General features: G+C 42.3%; 1 protein-coding gene across 1 annotated transcript in view; it reads left to right on the top strand.

Moving 5' to 3' along the window:
- PRKCE (protein kinase C epsilon) overlaps positions 1-18,782 on the top strand; it is a 658,716-nt gene that overhangs the window by 596,353 nt on the left and 43,581 nt on the right. The window contains exons 12-13 of the mRNA XM_027864980.1: positions 3,097-3,235; positions 6,970-7,158. Of these exons, the coding sequence (XP_027720781.1) occupies positions 3,097-3,235; positions 6,970-7,158 (328 nt within the window). The remainder of the gene's footprint in view (positions 1-3,096; positions 3,236-6,969; positions 7,159-18,782) is intronic.

Below are 18,782 nucleotides of genomic sequence, written 5' to 3'. Positions count from 1 at the left end.
CAACAAGCATTTATTAATGACCTGCTATGTGCCAGGCACTGTGCTAAGTGCTAGGGATTCAAAGAAAGGCAAAAGACAGTCCCTGCTCTCAACAAGGTCACAGTCTACTGGGGGAGATGCAGAGGAGATACAGAACAATTTAGGAAGGCTGCAACACCAAAACAGCCCCTGCCCTCCAGGCACTTTCTAAGGGAGGAGACCACACCTAAACAAATTACTGGGAGCATAGAAAATACTCATAGAAAAACCGTAGGTGATCTGAAAGGGGAAGGCCTTGGCAGCTGGGAGGACCAGGAGAGGCCCCCTGCAGAAGGTAGCCTTTGAGCTGGCTTTGGAAGGAAGCCAGACGTCCTGCGGCTCTCATGTTCTCCTCACTTAAGGTCTCCTGGATTTACCTGTGCTTGGGTCCCAGCCCCTGAGTACAGCGAGTCTTTCTTATCTTAACTTTAGGGTTCCTCTAGCAAGTAGCCCAAGGTTCTACAAACAATTCATGGGTGCTTGCCGGCCTGAATCGAATACAGACCCTCTCCCTCTCTCTCCCTCTTGGCAGCGGCTAGGAAGGAGACCCGGCCGTGCTTTGCGAAGGCGGATTGTAGGGACTAGCAAACGGAAACGTTTTCTCCCGTGCGTTGACTGTTATTCCTCCCACTGCCGTCGTTCATGTGCTGTGTCAGCACATTTTGGAACTAGACCCTGCCTCTCTGGAAGTCGGAAACTGGGTCACATGCTGGAGAGGAGAGAGTTGAAAATATTTCCTGCCCGCACCACTGCACTGAGTGAATAATGTTAAACAAAGTCAAAAGTTCAAGTTCACAGACCCCTCAGCAAAAATGTCCCAGAGACCCTCTTACTCTTTGTTTGAAAAGAATAATAACAATAAACAGATTTCTGGTTTCCTTTGGTCGGGGCATGCTTTCTGATGCCCTGCAGTGTGCGACTCACACTAATCGCTGGCACTAAACTTGTTAAGGGGGATGGGAAAAGAACAGGTATTTATATAGAGCCTACCATGTACCAAGCGCTGTGCTAAGTGCTTTTTCAAATATTTTCTCATTTGATCCTTGTAGTAATCCTGCAAGATAGGGGCCTGCTATTATCCTCATTTTACAGTTGAAGAAACTGAGGCAGACGGAAGTTAAGTGACTTCCTCAAGGCCACACAATTAGTAAATGTTGCAGGCCAGATTTGAACTCAGATCTTCCTGATTCCAGACCCAAACCTTCTAGTTATTGTTTCCAGTCGTTTCAGTTGTGTCTGACTCTTCATGACCCCATTTGGGGTTTTCTTGGCAAAGATACTGGAGTGGTTTGCCACTTCCTTCTCCAGCTCATTTTACAGATGAGGAAACTGAGGCAATCAGGGTTAAGTGACTTGCCCAGGGTCACAAGCTAGGAAGTGTCTGAGGCCGGATTTGAACTCGGGTCTTCCCGACTCCAGACCCAGGTTCCCTCAGGGTAACTCATATTGTATGAGCATGAACTCAGGAACAGATGAGTCAGAGCTTATCTCCAGACAAGGCACACACTTAGATAACTCCATTACTGTTGTGATCATAGCATCACAGATTTATAGCTGGAAGCGACCTTTGTGTCCAACCCTCCACATTTTACAGATGAAGAAACAGAGACCAGCTCAGGATCCCACACACGGTCTGTAAATATCTGAGGCATCCTAGGTGGGATTCGAACCCAGGTCTTCCTGGATCTGAAGCCAGAGGCCCATCCATAAGCCATTCTACCTAGAGCTCTGATTTCCCAGGAGCTTTCCTTGCCTCTACTGTCTCTCCTAGTTCTCCCTCCTTAATATCCCTAAAACATTATTTTCCTCCAGTCTTTTGCCTGCTGTGGCCCCTCCCCACCCTCAGGGTGAAGGCCAAATTCCTTAACGTGGTATTCAAGGACCTTCTACTCGACCCCACCCCACCCCCCCATTTCCTATTTCCCTCCAAACACATTTAACTCCCTCTTTTCTTGTTGGGATTGCCATCTTGTTTACTTTCTTCTGCATGTGCCATGTTCTTTCCAGCTATAGAAAGGAGGGACACAAATAGTTACGTTTCTGTAACTTTGGCCCCTCCACTCCTGCCACCCCATCCTCTTAATATTTCTGTTATGGAAACACCTTCTTTCTTCTCTTTCTGTCCAAACCTGGACCTTCTGGCAAGGCCCAGCTTCCATAAATCCTTCCCTGTGTCATTCAGGCCTTCTCTTTGCTTTCTTCTTCATCTGAACTGCTCTGTGTTTGGAGTCTGTACCACACTTGATTCCACCTTGTCTTGTAGAGGTGGTTTTACTTGTGTCAGTAATGGTGCTAATGGTCCCTTTATGTGTGGGCAGCCCTTTACGTTTTTCAGATGGCTTCCACATAAATGATCTGGACTTTGATGACTCTGGAAGAGAGAGTGAGGCTGACGACTTAGTGCAACTCTGCTTCTCTTAAATCCAATTTACCCATGAGTCAAGATGTCACCCTGTGACGTCATTGGTCCTCTTCATAACAAAGGACAACATAAATAATCTTATTAGATTTGCATAGGGGTCCTGTGAGGGAGGTAATATCAGTATTATCATTCCCCTAATCAAGATAAAGAAACTGACACTCAATACTGTTCTGAGGGAAGAAATCCTTATAAGGTCCCTTCCAGCCTTCATATTCTCTGACTCAGTTAAAAACTGGCAACATCAGAGTTTGATGTCAAATGGTATAAGTCTTAGAACGTTGTTCTTTCAACTAGATCTTTAGCCTTTTGAGGGCTAGGTATGGGACCTCTCTTGTATTGATGTAAAGGTATAGGATAATAAATAAATATTTGTCTTTTCAGTGATTTGTAAAAGCTCTAATATGTTCCCAAGTGTTATCAAAGATTCTTTCCCCGTGCCAGGGAAGAAAGCAAAAAATCTTTTTTTTGCAAGACATAGGCTTCATTTTGGCAGCTGTGGGGAAACCCTTTGGGATATCATCTGGGAAGGATTTCCAACCTCCAAGACTTCACTGCTTCAGATTTCCATGGGATGTGACTCCCTATCCAACTGGACAAAGCCCATATCTCATGTCAGAGAAGTGTTAATGATTATGATTATTCTTTTGTCTGTGCAGGGATTTGAAACTGGATAATATTCTTCTCGATGCAGAAGGTCACTGTAAACTGGCTGATTTTGGGATGTGCAAAGAAGGGATTTTGAATGGTGTGACCACGACCACCTTCTGTGGGACTCCTGATTACATTGCACCAGAGGTGAGTTCTCTATCCACGGTAGGCCAGATAGCCCACAAAGCTGTACCAGGTGATCAGGTTTTACCAGGCACTATGCTGGCCTTTGTACCGGAAGGAATTATGATCAACATGGGGGTGGGAGGTGAAGGAGGAAAAGCCTGCCGAATTCAATCAGAAGGAAGTGATAAAAGCCCAGAACTAAGAGAAACATATTATCCCTCAATGTTTCTTTCATTGCCATACAATCTATGAGAACTTTAAGAGTGAGGAATTTTATCACTCAGAAATCACTAACAATAAATCCAGGACTCTTTATCACCTCAAGGAATTTGGTTTGGGGTTTTTTTTTCTCCCTCAAAAACAAGGGAAAGGAAGGGAAGAGATCCTTTTTTGTATGTTTAAATTGAAAATGGTAACAGAATTGGTGATTTCATCTCTTCTCAGTGGTCTTAAAAGTAAAAACAAATAAAAACTCATCCTACAGTTTGTGTTTGTTCTCAGCCTCTCCAAATCAACCTGGTGGATGGACCAGGAAAACATTGAATTCGCTATAGGGTGATAAAGATCATTTTCAGCATGGCCTATGACAGATGCTTGAAAAGAACAATTGGGCAGGTTTTAATGGTAATAAAATGGAAGCAAGTGGGTGTTTGTAAGCCCTTCCCTCCCCCCACTCCATGGATGCTCTTTAGGTCATTCATTTTCAAAGCACTTGGTAGATACTCACTTAATATGTGAATTCTCTGAAGAGCAGAGAGGACCAGTCCATCCTTGCCTCATATGCCCTTTCAGCAAGCGCTCCAGAAAACTCAGGCGTGGGAAGTCAGGAAGCCCCATTCTGGACCCAGCTCCACCACTAATTTACTGTGTAACCTCAATCCAGTCACTGAACCTCTCTGACAGGTTCCTCCTCTGACAGATGGGGAGAGTCATAGGACCTGCCCTAACAGGGCTCTTGGGAAAACATAAAGGAGATTACCTAGGTGGACTTGGAAAGCACAAGCAGCTATACAAACAGATGACAAATAACCATACCAGTGGAAGGATCTGGGGTCATTAGAGGCAAGAGATAAAAGGAGTGAGAGATGGCATCCTAGGGTTTTTGTTGACCCTGCCCCAACACTTTTCTCCTCACTGTATGTCCTGTGCTTGGGCAGACTCCCTTTCCTAGATCTCTCTTGGCTTATGCCCTGCTCCTTCACATCCATCGCAGGCTGCTGATTAACCCTGTTCTCTGGCCAGCACCATGACCTGGACACTTCCATCTCTGGCGTCAATTCTTGCATACTTTTCCCCAATTTCAGTTCCCATCCACATGGGGTGTTGACTACAAAGCCAGATGCCCTCTCACATGATTTGGGCTGTCACCACCTCAGTCTTCAAGAGCACAATTAGGAAGTAGAGATTATCAGAGCTAAGCCTAGCAGGAATCTTACAAAAGATGGTACCTAAAAAGAAGTGGGAAGCCTCTGGGAAGGGTGAGCAGGGTGTTACCAAGGATTCAATCAGATCTACCTGGAAGATAGTGTCAAGTTCACCCAAAAGTCACCTTCCCAACATATTGGGAGACGGAGACAAGGCCTCCTCCCTGTTACTGAAGGCAGTGACCTAACTGCTGACTTTTGCTCATCTAGAAAAATGAAGCAGGGTAGGCTTCCTGGAAGAAGTGGGATTTAAAGTGGGCCTAGTGGGGAAAGAAGAGCTTAAAGGAGTGTCTCTCTTCTTGGTTAAGAACTTTGTTTTTAATACCCCTTTTCTAATCTTAATGCTTCATGATAAGGAAGAATTAGCTCCTCTTCGCAAAGATCGTGGGGAGCATTGGATGATTATAAAGCAGGAGAGTGAAATGATAAAAGTGATGCCTTCAACTTTCCTATAAACTCTACCCAGCCTTTAAGCAGAGCTCCTCAGAGGCAGCTGCTAGGATGGATTTGTCTTTGATTTCTTTCTCCTTCTTCTGCCCTCCCTCTGGTGGAGATGCTGTTGAGCAAAGAAAGGGGGAGGTGCAGGAGTCAGTGACTTGAAAAACTGGGCAATAACAATGTGCTCTCCAGGACTCATGATGGTGATGTTTCCACCCCATCATCAAGCAGCCCTACGCTTTGAGTGGTTTCTGCAACAGAGGGAGTAACTGTGCTGAGCCATCCATATTCTCCCTTTGTGGGCACCCATTTCATAGCATCGTACAATTGAGAACTGAAAGGATTATGGGATTATAGGACTCCAAACTGGAAAAGAACCCTACAGCTCATATAAGGCAGTCCAAGAAACCTTAGAGTCCAGTGCTCTATACTCTATGCTGTGAGATGGCCGGTCAAGGTCAGGGGGTAGAATTTTTGTTGAGTTGCTTCAGTCATTTCTGACTCTCCATGACCTATTTGGGATTTTCTTGTCAAAGATTACTGGAGTGGTTTTCCGTTTCCTTCCCCTGCTCATTTTACAGATGAGGAAACTGAGGCAAACAGGATTAAGTGACTTGCCCAGGGTCACACAGCTAGGAAATGTCTGAGGCTGGATTTGAATTCAGGTCTTCCTGCCTCCAGGCCTGGCGCTCTATCCACTGAACCACCTTAGCTGCCCCCAAGCCAAGAAATAGAACAAAGTTAATTGTTGTGGGTGGTAGAGAACCTGAGGCTTTGACCTCACAATTCACATGCTCTTAGATGTTGAGATAAAGGCTACAGAAATGAACCAGCCAGTGAAGAATTTCAAGCTGGCTACATTTCCTCAAATTCCTTTTTTAATTCCAAATTCTGCAACCTGTCAAGACTAAATGGGAATGAGCACATTAGGCTAAAGCCAGGCCCTGCCTCTTCCTCTCCTAACTCACTGCTCTTGAATCTCAGAACTCAGCCAGTGAATGGTGCCTCACTCTGGGAGGCTTCCCTTGACAGTCCCCACAAGAATCCCAAGTACCAGGGACCTGGAAGGATGCCCTGTCTTAGAGGGCACTGAAGAGCAGAACAGCCCCAGAAAGGCTGTGGGGCTATTGTAAAGCCACATAGCCAGACAGGGTGTGCAGACCCCATTCTGGTCTAAGCCTGGTTTCTTCACTGAATCTTATTTTTTACTAAGCTGTGTAACCTCGGGTACTTCCCTTCTAAGCATTTAAAGGCTGGAACTGGAAGAGATGTTAGAGGTCATCTACTCCAATTCCCTCATTTACAGACAGGGAAACTAAAACACAAATACTGCTTTGTTTGTCCAAGGTCACACAGGGAACAGTTTGCCAGATTCAGATCTAGGCCCTTTGACTCCAAACTAGAGTTTGAAATCTATGCTATCTCACTTCCCCAGACCTTAGTTTCCTCATCTGTTAAATAAAGGGATGGTAGAAAATCATCTCTGGCTTCCCTTCCCACTCTACAGTCTATGTTTCATGATCCCAATTCATGATAATTCTAGAGTGAGGGGAGCCTGGAGATACCATGCATTCATCCCACTTCTCAGTGAGATGCCACCTAACCTGTTTCAGATAGATAAGGCTGGATTATGTATCACATAGGAAAGCCATGTTTCACTTTTTAGTGGTGGCACTAGCTCAGGGATTACTTCTATGCTGGTCAAGCACACAGCATTGGCACATATCTCTCTTAATTAGGAGTGGCCTAACTAAGGGAAAAAAACCCAGTCAGAAAAAGATCAGCATTCAGAGCCCCCTCTTGCCTTTTCCCCCTGTTGTCTGCCCAAGCTTTATTTGGCTCTTTCTAGAGTCCTGGCCCTGCCACTAACTAGTTTTTTCCTGCCCTGGACAGATCCTTCAGGAGTTGGAGTATGGCCCCTCAGTGGACTGGTGGGCCCTAGGAGTGCTGATGTATGAGATGATGGCCGGGCAGCCCCCTTTTGAAGCCGACAATGAAGATGACCTCTTTGAGTCTATCCTCCATGACGATGTGCTCTACCCAGTCTGGCTCAGCAAAGAAGCTGTCAGTATTCTCAAAGCAGTGAGTGTCTCTCCTTTAACCCCCTTTGTTATTCCCTTAGCCTTCCTCTATCTCTGATGCATAACCTATTTCTTTTTTAATTTAATTGTGTTTTTTCACTTTTAACAAGCATTTGGTTTTTTTCTCCCTCTTACCTTGCCTTCAAGAAAAAGAGAAAAGAAGAAAAGAAGAAAAAAAGAAAGAGAATGTTTTTGTGAAAAATATACCTGGTCAAGGAAAACAAATTCTCACGTTGGCCATGTCCAAGAATATATGTTGCCTTCTGCATCTTAAGTCCCCCACCTCTGTTTCAGGAGGTAGATAGCATGCTTCATCATTGGTCCTCTAGAATAGTGGCTGATCATCACATTGAGCAGAGTTCGGAAGTCTTTTCAAAGTTGTTGGTCTTTAGAATATCATTTTTGTGTAAATTGTTCTTCTGGCTCTGCCCACTTCACTCTGCATGGGTTCAGGCAATTCTTCCAGGAGCCGAGTTCTCTAAAACCATCCCTTTCAACATTTCTTCCAGCACAATAGCATTCCATTGCATTCATATATGATAACTTGGTCAGCTGTTCCCCATTGGATGAGTATGCTCTTCATTTCCAGTTCTTGGCCACTACAAAAAGAGCTGCTATAAATCTTTGTATATACATGCATCCCTTTCCTCCTGATTTTGATCTCTTAGGGTAATAGACCCAGCAGTACCTCTGAATCAAGTGGTAAGCATAATGTTCATTTCTTCCTCATTCTCTCATTCATCATTTTCTCTTTCTCGTTGTCTCTCTCTCTCTCTCTCCCCATCTGTCTCCCCATTTCCCCCTTCCCTTCTCTTTCTCTCCTTCCTTGACTCTCTCTCATCTCTTCCATCCTTCCATGTCTTTTTTGTTCCCTTTCATAGCTAGATTGAAGGACCTAAGGGTAGGCCTTGCACTGGGAATTCAGGCACAGTTCAGAGCCTGCTGTCAGAAGGACATAGCCTGAGATAAATTATTCTTCTTGTGGGAAAGAAACAGAATGTTTGTGTTCTCTGTGGTTGTACACTCTCTAAATCTGCCTCCTCCAGCATCAGATTTCGGGAGGTGGGAGGAGGAAGGAGGCAAAATGCAACCAACTCAAGCTGCTTTGTTATCTTTGATCCCTAAAATATCACATCCTGGGTGCTGGCTGGAAGGAGGGAGAGGCATCAGATAGGGATCTGTATGAACACAATGCTGTCCTCCTGTCTAACATGCTACCTGGCTGGGTTGTGTTCACTTCACTCACCAGCCTGGTGGTTCAAGGAGTTGAGAGAGAGAGAGAGAGAGAGAGACAGAGAGAGAGAGAGTGATTGAATTAAATAAAAATAGCATCTTCATAGCAGTGTGGATGATCATAAAAGCTCCGGCTCACAGTATTAGCAGTGTGGCTGGACAAGATGTCCATCTCTGCCACACTGATTCCTCCCACATGTCAAAATGCTTCATGCTGCACAAGCGCTATATTATTCTCATTGTATCTTCCTGCAAATTCTCTAAAATGAACAGGGTATGTATTATTACGCCCTTTTGGTAGATTGGGAAATTGTCTACTGGGGCTGTGTTGATTGGGACACGTTCTCTTTTCCCTCTATTTATCTTTACAGATCTTGGGATCACAGGATTCAAATTGGAAAGGATCTTAGAAATCAAGTCATTTTGGGAGGCCTCAGGAAAGGAAGGAAGGAAAGAGTGAGAGAAGGAAAGAAGAAAAGAGGGAAAGAGAGAGGGAGGGAAGGAAAGAGGAAAGGAGAGAGGAAGAAAAGAGTGAGGGAAGGAAAGAAGAAAAAAGAGAAGGAAGGAAGGGAAGGAAGGAAAGAAGAAGGATTTATTATTTATTATGTGCCAGATACTGCACTAAGTGCTCTTCAATTATTATCTCATTTGATCCTCATAACTATTATTACCGCCATTTTACAGCTGAGAAAAGTCAGGCAAACAATGACTTGCCCAGGATCACACAGCTAGTAAGTATACTAGTAAGTAATAAGTCCTAACTCCATGCCCCGCACTCTATTCACTGCACCCCCTTGCTGCCTCTGCATGGTTTAGTGAAATTACAATGGAGTTGGAGTCAAAAGACCTAGGTTCAAATTTTGACTCTGACTCTTATTAGCTAGCTCATTTAACCTCCATGGACTTTAGTGTCCTCATCTGTAAAATAGGGTAAATTATATTCATACCACCTACCTTAAAGGTTTATGGTGACTAAAATGCTTTATAAAGCTGAAGTGCTGTATACAGGTGAGCTGTTTATTATCTCACTGCTTCAATAGCCTCCTTACTGACCTCCAATCTCTCCCCTCTCCAGCCCATCCTCTACCTAGCTGCCAAAGCGATTTTCCTAAAGCACAGGTCAGGCCATATCATTCCCCAGTGGTCTTCTATTGTCTCTTCAAACTCTGCAGTTTGGCATTAAAACCCTTCACAATCTGGCTCTAGTCAACTTTTCCAGACTTCCCTTCATGGACTATTATCACTTCCCTTCATGGACCCTACCAAACTGGCTCAAATTGTTGTTCCTTGCCTATCTCCCACCTCCGCGCCTTTGCCCAGACTCTTTCCCATGACCGAAATGGGACCTCTTCACCTCTGCCTCATCGAATCCTCCAAAGCTCAGCTCAGATGCTGCCTCCTACAAGAAATCTTCCCTGCTCTCTCACCCTGCCCACCAGGTACTATTGCTTCCCCTACCCTAAAATAACCTTATAATTTACTTTGGTTACATTTTTCATCTGTTTACTGTTTTCCTCCTGTAGGATGTAGGATCCTTGAGGGTCTAGCAAAGTGTCTTGCTTTGAACACATTGACCCAACTTTGACATAGTGCTTAATAAATATTTGTTGATCAGTTTATTCTTAACTGTCCATTTCATTCCTCCCAGTGATTTAGCTAGACTTGGAGCCAGGAAGATCTGAGTTTAAATCCTGTCTCTATTACGTATTAGCTGTGTGACCTTGGGCAAGTCACTTAACCTTCATCTGCCTCAACTTCCTCATCTATAAAATGGACATAATAATAGCAACTACTACATAAAGTTGTTATGAGGATCAATAGAGATAATTTTAAACCATTATACAGGGAATAGTTCTAAGTTTTAATAGTTTACATTATTAAATAAGCTTTTTTAGCACTAAGACTTTTGAAACATCCTAGATATTATTTTCATAATTCCTAACATCATCTTCTTTCCTTAAGTCTCCAAATGCACCACCATATCTCACATTTATATAGCAGATGACTTGACCTCCTACTTTAGTGAGAAGATCGAGGTCATCTGCTGGAAGTCGGAGTCTATTCCAAAAACTTGCATGCATCCTTATCTACCCTGTCCTGCTTCCCTTCTGTCTCAGGAAAGGAGGTGTCCCAACTTCCTGCTAACAAGCTTATCCTTCTTTCTCTCTGAAGCATTTGGTACCATTGCCCATCCTTTGTGCATCAGTTCTGCTCCCGTGCTCTCGAAGACAAGCTTTCCTGATTCCCCTCTTATTTCTCTAATCATACTTCTTTTTTTAAAAAAAAATTTATTTTATTTTTGATTTTTGGAATAAAACAAGCATTTCCATAACATAGTATAATAAATGCAAATCTGTTATGTACAACTTGCTATTCCTTTGAAATATATAGTAAAGTTGTCATATAAATTGCTTATTTTTTTCTTTTTCTTTTCTTCCCTTTGCTGGCTTCTCTCCCTCTTCTGCCCCTCCATAAGACAGGCATTTTCCAAGGCTCTGTCTTTAGTCTTCTCTATATATACTTTCTCCTTTATAATCTCATTTATTCACTGAGCATTATCTATACTCTCGATGGAGATGACTCCCCAATCTTTTTTGTTCTCTTAATTGTGTTTTATTTTTTTTTCCAATTACATGTAAAGATAGTTTTTAGCATTCATTTTTGTAAGATTTTGAATTCCAATTTTTTCTCCCTCCCTTTCTTCCCAAGATAGCAAGAAGTCTGATACAGGTTATATCTCTACAATCATGTTAAACGTATTTCCACATTAGTCATGTTGTGAAAGAAGAATCAGAACAAAAGTGAAAAACCATGAGAAAGAAAAAAAAAAGAGCAAATAATATGCTTCGATCGGCATTCAAACTCCATAGTTCTTTCTGTGGTTTTTCCATTAAGAGTCTTTTGGAATTGTCTTGAATCATTGTATTGCTGAGAAGAGCTAAGTCTATCATAGTTGCTGATCGCACAATGTTGTTGTTACTTGTACAATGCTCTCCTGGTTCTGCTCACTTCACTCAGCATCAGTTCATCTAAATCTTTCCAGGTTTTCCTGAAATCCTCCTGCTCATCATTTCTTATAGAACAGTAGTGTTCCATTACATTCATATACCACAACTTGTTCAGCCAGTCCCCATTTGATGGGCATTCCTGCAATTTCCAATTCTTTGCCACCACAAAAAGAGCTGCTATTAATATTTTTGTACATGTGGGTCCTTTTCCATTTTTAATGATTTCTTTGGGATATAGACCTAATAGTGGTATTGCTGGATCAAAGGTTTGCACAGTTTTATAATCATTTGGGTATAGTTCCAAATTGCTGTCTGGAATGGCTGGATCAGTTCACAACTCCACCAACAATGCATTAGTGTTCTAATTTTCCCACATCTCCAACATTTATTATTTCTCTTTTCTGTCATATTAACCAATCGGATAGGTAAAGTGGTACCTCAGAGTTGTTTTAATTTGCATTTCTCTAATCATTAGTAATTTAGAGCATTTTTTCATATGACTATAGATAGCTTTAATTTCTTCATCTGAAAACTACCAATTCATATCCTTTGACCATTTATCAATTGAGGGATAAATTTGATTTAGTTCTCTGCATATTTGAGAAGTGAGACCTTTATCAGAGAAACTGACTGTAAAAATTATTTCCCAGCTTTCTGCTTTCCTTTTAATATTGGTTGCATTGGTTTTGTTTGTGCAGAAACTTTTAAATTTAATGTAATCACAATTATCCATTTCATAATTACCCAATTTCATAATGTTCTCTCTTATTTGATCATAAATTCTTCCCTTCTCCATAGATCTGACAGGTAAATTATTCCTTGCTCTCCTTATTTGCTTATGGTATCACCCTTTGTGGATGACTCCCCAATTTTTATCTCCATCTCCTCTCTCTTGATCTCCAGACTTACATTTGCAAATGTGTTTAGGATATTGTGTCAATGTCCTAGGAGCATACTTCAAACTCATCATGTTCAAAACCAAGCTTATTATCCTCTTTCTGACTTCACTATGTCTGTCTATGGCACCATCATTTACCTACTCATTGTCCCATGTTCATAGCCATGGAGTTATCTTTAACTCTTCCCAATCCACTTCTCCTATCCGTTTCCTAAGTCCTGCTGATTCCATTTCTGCAGCCCTTTCTGCACCTATCTGCTTGTTTCTATTCCCAATGCCACTACTATAGAGCAGGCTAGCATTACCACATGCCAGTTATACTATAGCCCCCAACAGGTGATTTCATGTCTATTGTCTCACACTCCAGTCTATCCTTCATATCACTCAATCAAAAATTATTTATTAAGCACCTACTATGTGCCACATACTGTGGTAAGTGCTGGGGATACAAGTACAAAGAATGAAATTTACATTATATCATATCATATTATGTTACATTATATCATAATATGCTGTGTTTTGTTATGTTACATTAGTCATGTTATATCATCACATATATTATGTCATATTATATCATATTATATTAGTTTACACAGAATAAAGACAAAGAAGTAATGGAGCAAGTTAGTTAAGAAGGGAAATTCCTAGTAGTTGGGGGGATAAGGAAAAGCTTCCTGTGGAACAGAGGTTCTTAACCTAATCCTTTTGAAGTCTATAAACAGATTTCAAGGGGTCTGTGACTTTGGATGGGAAAAAATACATCTTTATTTTCACTAACTTTTAACTGAAACTATTCTTCTGAGAAGGAGTCCACAGGCTTCACAAGGCTGCCAAAGGGATCCATGACACCAAAAACATTAAGAACTCTTGATGAAGATGATGGTACTTGGGTGGCATCTCGAAGGAAGAGGGGCAGTGTAAGAGGCAGAGCTGAGGAAGGAGGGCATTCCAGGTATGGAGATAGCTGGTTCAAAGGAGATGGAATGCTATGTGGAAGGAATAGAGAAGGCCAGTTTGGTTAAATTGTAGAGGAGGGGGAGTGAAAGCTAATGAGGCTGGTAAAATAGCTTGAGGCCAGGTTGTGAAGAGCTTTCAAGGCTAAACAGAGGAGTTTGTGCTCTATCCTAAAGGCAATGGGGACCCAGGGTTAGAACTGAGTGTAAAGTAAATTGCTTTGGCAGCAGTGTGAAAGACAGAGTACAATGAGAGAGACTTGAGGCAGGGGGACCAATTGAAAGACTTTTGCAGTAGTTCAAGTGATGAGGGTCTAAAGTAGGGCTTAGACCCTCATGAGACAGAGAATGGACTCAGATGGGAGAAAGGTTGTAGTCGGAGAGATATCAGGATTTGGCATCTGATCAGATCTGTGGGGTGAGGGAAGCTGAGGGTTGAAAATGACACTGATATTACTGGGAGACTAGAAGGATAGTGGTGCCATTTATAGACACAGGGAGGGATGGATGAAGGCTGGGTTGTTGGGTGAGGGAGGTATGACTTCTGTTTTGGACATGGTGAGTTTGAGATGTCTCTCAGTATTCACTTTGAAGTGCCCAATAAGTGTTGGATGATGGGAGACGGAAGCTCAGGCCAGAAATAGACTAGATCTGGGGGTCATTAGTATAGAGACGATAATTACTGCTAAGTAATCTTTCTGCATCGATATGGTCATGTCACTGCTCTCCTCCAAGAATCTTCAGCAACTCCTTTCCTACCGAATATTCAAAATCTTTGCCTGTCCTTCTGATGCCTCTCTGCCTCCCCAGCATTATCTGATGCTCACGCCCCTACATAAGGGGGAGTGATTGCTAGCCTCAGAACATTGACTCCTCTGTATCTCTGCTCAGGCCCTTCCTGCACCTAAAGTGTCCTCTGCTTCCCTCTTTCTCTGCTTGTTGAATTCCTACCCGTGTTTTCAAGCCCAACTCTAATTCTTCAGACTTCACATGGCACTTTGACGGCCCCTTACTTCCTATGAATTATTTTTCAGTATCATTTTTTTTTGTGTACATGTCACATCTTCCATTAGACTTTAAGGCCCATCAGGGCAAAGATCATTCTTTGCACATACACCTATCTCTCCCAAGCCTGCACTGCACATAGTGGGCATTTCAATGTCTTTCAAATTGAGTTTGTTGGATGGCAAGCTCCCAAACAGCTTCAGATACAGTGAATATGATTCGTTTTTGTTAATGAGCCTTCCTGCGAATCATTAAGACTTTGGCTAGCACTGAAGGTCAATCTGTGGGCAGGGTTCAATTCAGTTTAATAAACATTTATTAAACACTTACTATGCACATGGGTTGGTCTGCATCCAGGGGATGAAGGACAATCTGTACTCAGACTTAGAGGTCAAATTATGGTCAGAAACAAGGGGTCAATCCATGACCAACATTAGCAGTTCAGTCTTTGGCCAATGTTAGAGGTCAGTCTGTGACCAAGGTTCAGTTAAATTCAGTTTAGCAAACATTTATTAGGCACTATGCACAAGGATTAGTCTGCATCCAGGGTTAAGGGACAATCTGTACTCAGATCTCAGGATCGATTTCTGGTCAAAGTCAAGGGTCTATGTATAACCAATATTAGGGAGTACAGGCTTTGGCCAGTGGGAGAGATCAATCCATGACCAGAGTTCAGATCTGTTGAATAAACATTCATTAAGCACCTGGTATGTACACAAGTGACAATTTCCAGGGTTAGAGGTCAGTATGTGGCTGGGGTTAGGAGGTCAGTAAGTGCCCTAGGATGAAGGTGAACCTATGATTGAGGAATAATAATAATAATAGGAATTATTTATATAGTGCTTTAAGGTTTATAAAGCACTTTACATGTTACCTCATTTTATCCTCACAGTAGCCCTATAAGGTAGGTACCCTCATTTTACAGATGAGGACATTGAGACCAGAGGTTATATGACTTGGCCAGGGTCACACAGCTAGTCAGTGTCCAAGACAGGATTTGAACTCAAGTCTTCCTGATTCCAGGGCCAGCACTATCCATTGTACTACTTACCTGCCTAAGAGAAGTAGAATAAAGAACATATTTATTCATTCATTTCTTCAGCCATTCATCCAAGCATTCATTCATCCATCCATCTTCCATACATTTATACATCCATGCATCATTGATTCAGCCAGTCTTTTTTGAATGCTGGCTGTGTTGCCCATTCCTGGTACCGTGGGGAATCCAAGCATAGAAAATATGGTTGTCTTCCTCTGTGAAGTTTACAGTTCAGCTGGGGAAATGACTCATAGCAGTGAAATAATCACCAAGGACTTCACCTCTGTGTCACTTTCCTCATCTGTAAAATGGGTATGCTAATAATATTTATACTACCTATTTTACAAGGTTGTGGTCAGAAAGCAAAAACATTCAAGCATGGTGTGCCTCTGGAGTCAGAAATCTGGGTTCAAATCCTATTCTGTTACTTTCTGAGTGAATTTAGACAAGTCATTTTATCATTCTAGACCTCAGTTTCCTTATCTGTAACATGAGGGGTGTTGGACGAGATGACTTGTAAAGTTTCTTACAGAGTTAAATCTGCAATCCTATTATTATAGAGGACTACCAGATAGTGAATGGTAATTGCCACTGGAGGGTTATGGTTAATAATTACATGGCAAAGTCACTAGAACCGAGGTGGTTAACTAAGACCTCATGAATGATAGAATATTGGAACTGGAGAGAACCTTGGAGATCATATAGTCCAAGCTTCTTATTTTATAGATGAGAGAACTGAGGCCCAGAAAATTAAATGGAGATTTATCTAAGGCCACAGAGGAGGTCATAAAACCAGGTCTAGAATTTGTGTCTTTTGTCTCTTGGCCCAGTAAACAACCCTATGTCTCAAGAAGTGTCTACTAAGGGGCAGCTAGGTGGCCCAGTGGATACAGCGCCAGCCCTGAAGTCAGGAGGACCTGAGTTCAAATCCGGCCTCAGACCAAACACTTGACACTTACTAGCTGTGTGACCCTGGGCAAGTCACTTAACCCCAACTGCCTAAAAAAAAAGAAATGTCTACTAAACCTCTCCTGTGCTAGTCCTGTAGGGGAAACAAGGGAAGGACAGCGTGGGGTCTGGAGGAATCTATGGTCTTATTCAAACACATGAATCAATTAGACATGAGCAAGAGAATGGTAAGGAATAAACTTGGGATGGACCACATGCAGCTCGAAGCTTAACTAGGATTGAGGGATGAAGAGAAGGAGGAGGAGGATAAAGTGGAAGAAGAAGTTGAAGGTCAGCAGAGCCAGTTTCCCAGAGTACCACTATAGTATAGCTTCATTAATATTCAGCCACTCTGGAGATCCATTCATTTGACCTTCTCAATTTTTGAATAAAGGTGATTTAGCTTGTAACTCAGGGAATGTAAAGCTAACATCAGTATGTTGGCCCTTGAGGATGAAATCAAATCTGTCTGTACCTTCTGTATTAGAAGATTGTGTCATTTGCCCTTCGGCCTCTCCTCCCTTCTAAATGAACAGCATGGAGGAGGAAAAGAGCAGGTACGGAGGCATCTTCCTGTTCCTTGGATGGATATTTGCAGGAGAGTAGCCATTTAGTCAAACCAAGTCAAGTCAATCACGTGCAATTATCTCTTTTTTATTGTACTATGTTATGGAAATGCTTGTTTTATTCCATTAATTAAAAATAAAATAAATTTTAAAAATGTTAAGAACCTACTATATGCCAGGCACTGTGCTAAGCACTGGGGTTATAAAGAGAGGCAAAAAATAGTCTCTCCTCTCAAGGAAGCCACAGTCCAATGAGGGAGACAATATGTGACCAGCAGTATGCCAATAAGATATGTACGTGATAAATTGGAGATAATCTCTGGAGGAGGGTAATTAGCATTAAAGGAGAGCAAGAAAGGCTTCTTGCAGAAGGTGAGATTCTAGCTGAAATCTGAGGGGTAGATGAGGAGAAAGAGCATTCCAGTCTTGGGGGAGAAAGCCAGGGAAAATGTCTGGAGTCAGGAGATTGAGTATCTTGTGAGAAACAGCAAAGAGGCCAATGTCCCTGGATTGAAGTGTACTTGGGGTGGGGAAGGAGCGGGGGGAGTAAGATATAAGACTGAAAAGTAAGAAAGGGCTAGGCCATGAAGGGCTTTACAAGGCAAACAAAGGATTTTCTATTTGGTCCTGGAGGTAATAGGGAGCCACGGCAGTTTATTGAATGGGGTGGTGATATGGTCAGACTCGGACTTTAGGAAGATCTCTCAAATAGCAGATTGGAGGGTGAACTAGAATGGGCAGAGACTGGAGGCTGGGAGATCCACCAGCAGGCTGTAGGAATAGCCCTCACACTGTAATTCCTGGAGGACATGTTCAGTCTCAAAGACTTCAGGTTGGATGCATGCCCTCGTCCTCTGAGTCCTATTCATCATTCTGAGTTCTTAACTGTCTCCTCCATTTTGGCCATTTGGCCTTCACTCTAGCACGAAGATTTAATCTCCGAGCGTTAAACCTCTTTCAGAATTTAACCCCCATCCTGGGACCTTAGCCTTCTGCTCTTTAGTAATGTAATAATTAAGTATAGTAATTAGGGCTGCTAGGTGGCACAGTGGATACAGTGCTAGGCCTGGAATCAGGAAGACTCATCTTCTTGAGTTCAAATCTGGCCTCAGACACTTACTAGCTATATGACCCTGGGCAAGTCACTTAACCCTGTTTGCCTCAGTTTCCTCATCTGTAAAATAAGCCAGAGAAGGAAGTGGCAAACCACTTCAGTATCTTTGCCAAGAATACCCCAAATGGGGTCATAAAGAGTCAGACATGACTGAAAATGACTCAACAGTATGGTATAGTAATTAGGTTTAAATCCTCTATATTTAAACTCAAAAGAACTGGGTTCAAGTTCTGGCTTAGTTACTTACTAGCTGTGTGACTATGGGTTAAATACTTAATCTCTCCTCATCCATAAAAAATAAGATTAAAGAATCCTTGAACTAGCAATCTCTTGGGCTTTTTGGAAGAAAAAACTCTGTAAACTCTAAAGCATTATACAAATGTGAGCTGTTTTTAACTATCACTTAGCTTCTCAGCCTAACACTTAGCTCCCTATCTGCACCATTTATCCCTTCATCTAAACTCCTTCCCATCCATCCCGGGCACTTAGTTTTACCCAATCAATCAATCAATAATAACTGATTAGCACTTGGCATCAGGTACTGTGCTTGGGCCTAAGGATACATATCAGTCATTTCAGTTGTTTTCAGTCATGTCATGACCCCATTTTGGGGTTTTTGTGGCAGAGACACTGGAATAATTTGCCATTTCCTTCTCCAGCTCATTTTACAGATGAGGAAACTGAGGCAAACAGGAGTAAACGTATTGCCCAGGGTCACACAGCTAGTAAGTGTCTGAGGCCAGATTTCAGCTTAGGAAGGCAAGTATTCCTGACTCCAGACTCGGCACTCTCCCTGCCCCATTTTAAAAACTCAAAACTCTGTGTGACCCTGGGCGAGTCATTTAACCCCAATTGCCTAAC

The sequence above is a fragment of the Vombatus ursinus genome, unplaced genomic scaffold, assembly GCF_900497805.2.
Source record: "Vombatus ursinus unplaced genomic scaffold, bare-nosed wombat genome assembly UNPS02014778.1, whole genome shotgun sequence".
NCBI lineage: Eukaryota > Metazoa > Chordata > Mammalia > Diprotodontia > Vombatidae > Vombatus > Vombatus ursinus.
Note: the sequence above shows the minus strand (reverse complement) of the source record. Positions and strands in the feature narration are given on the sequence as shown.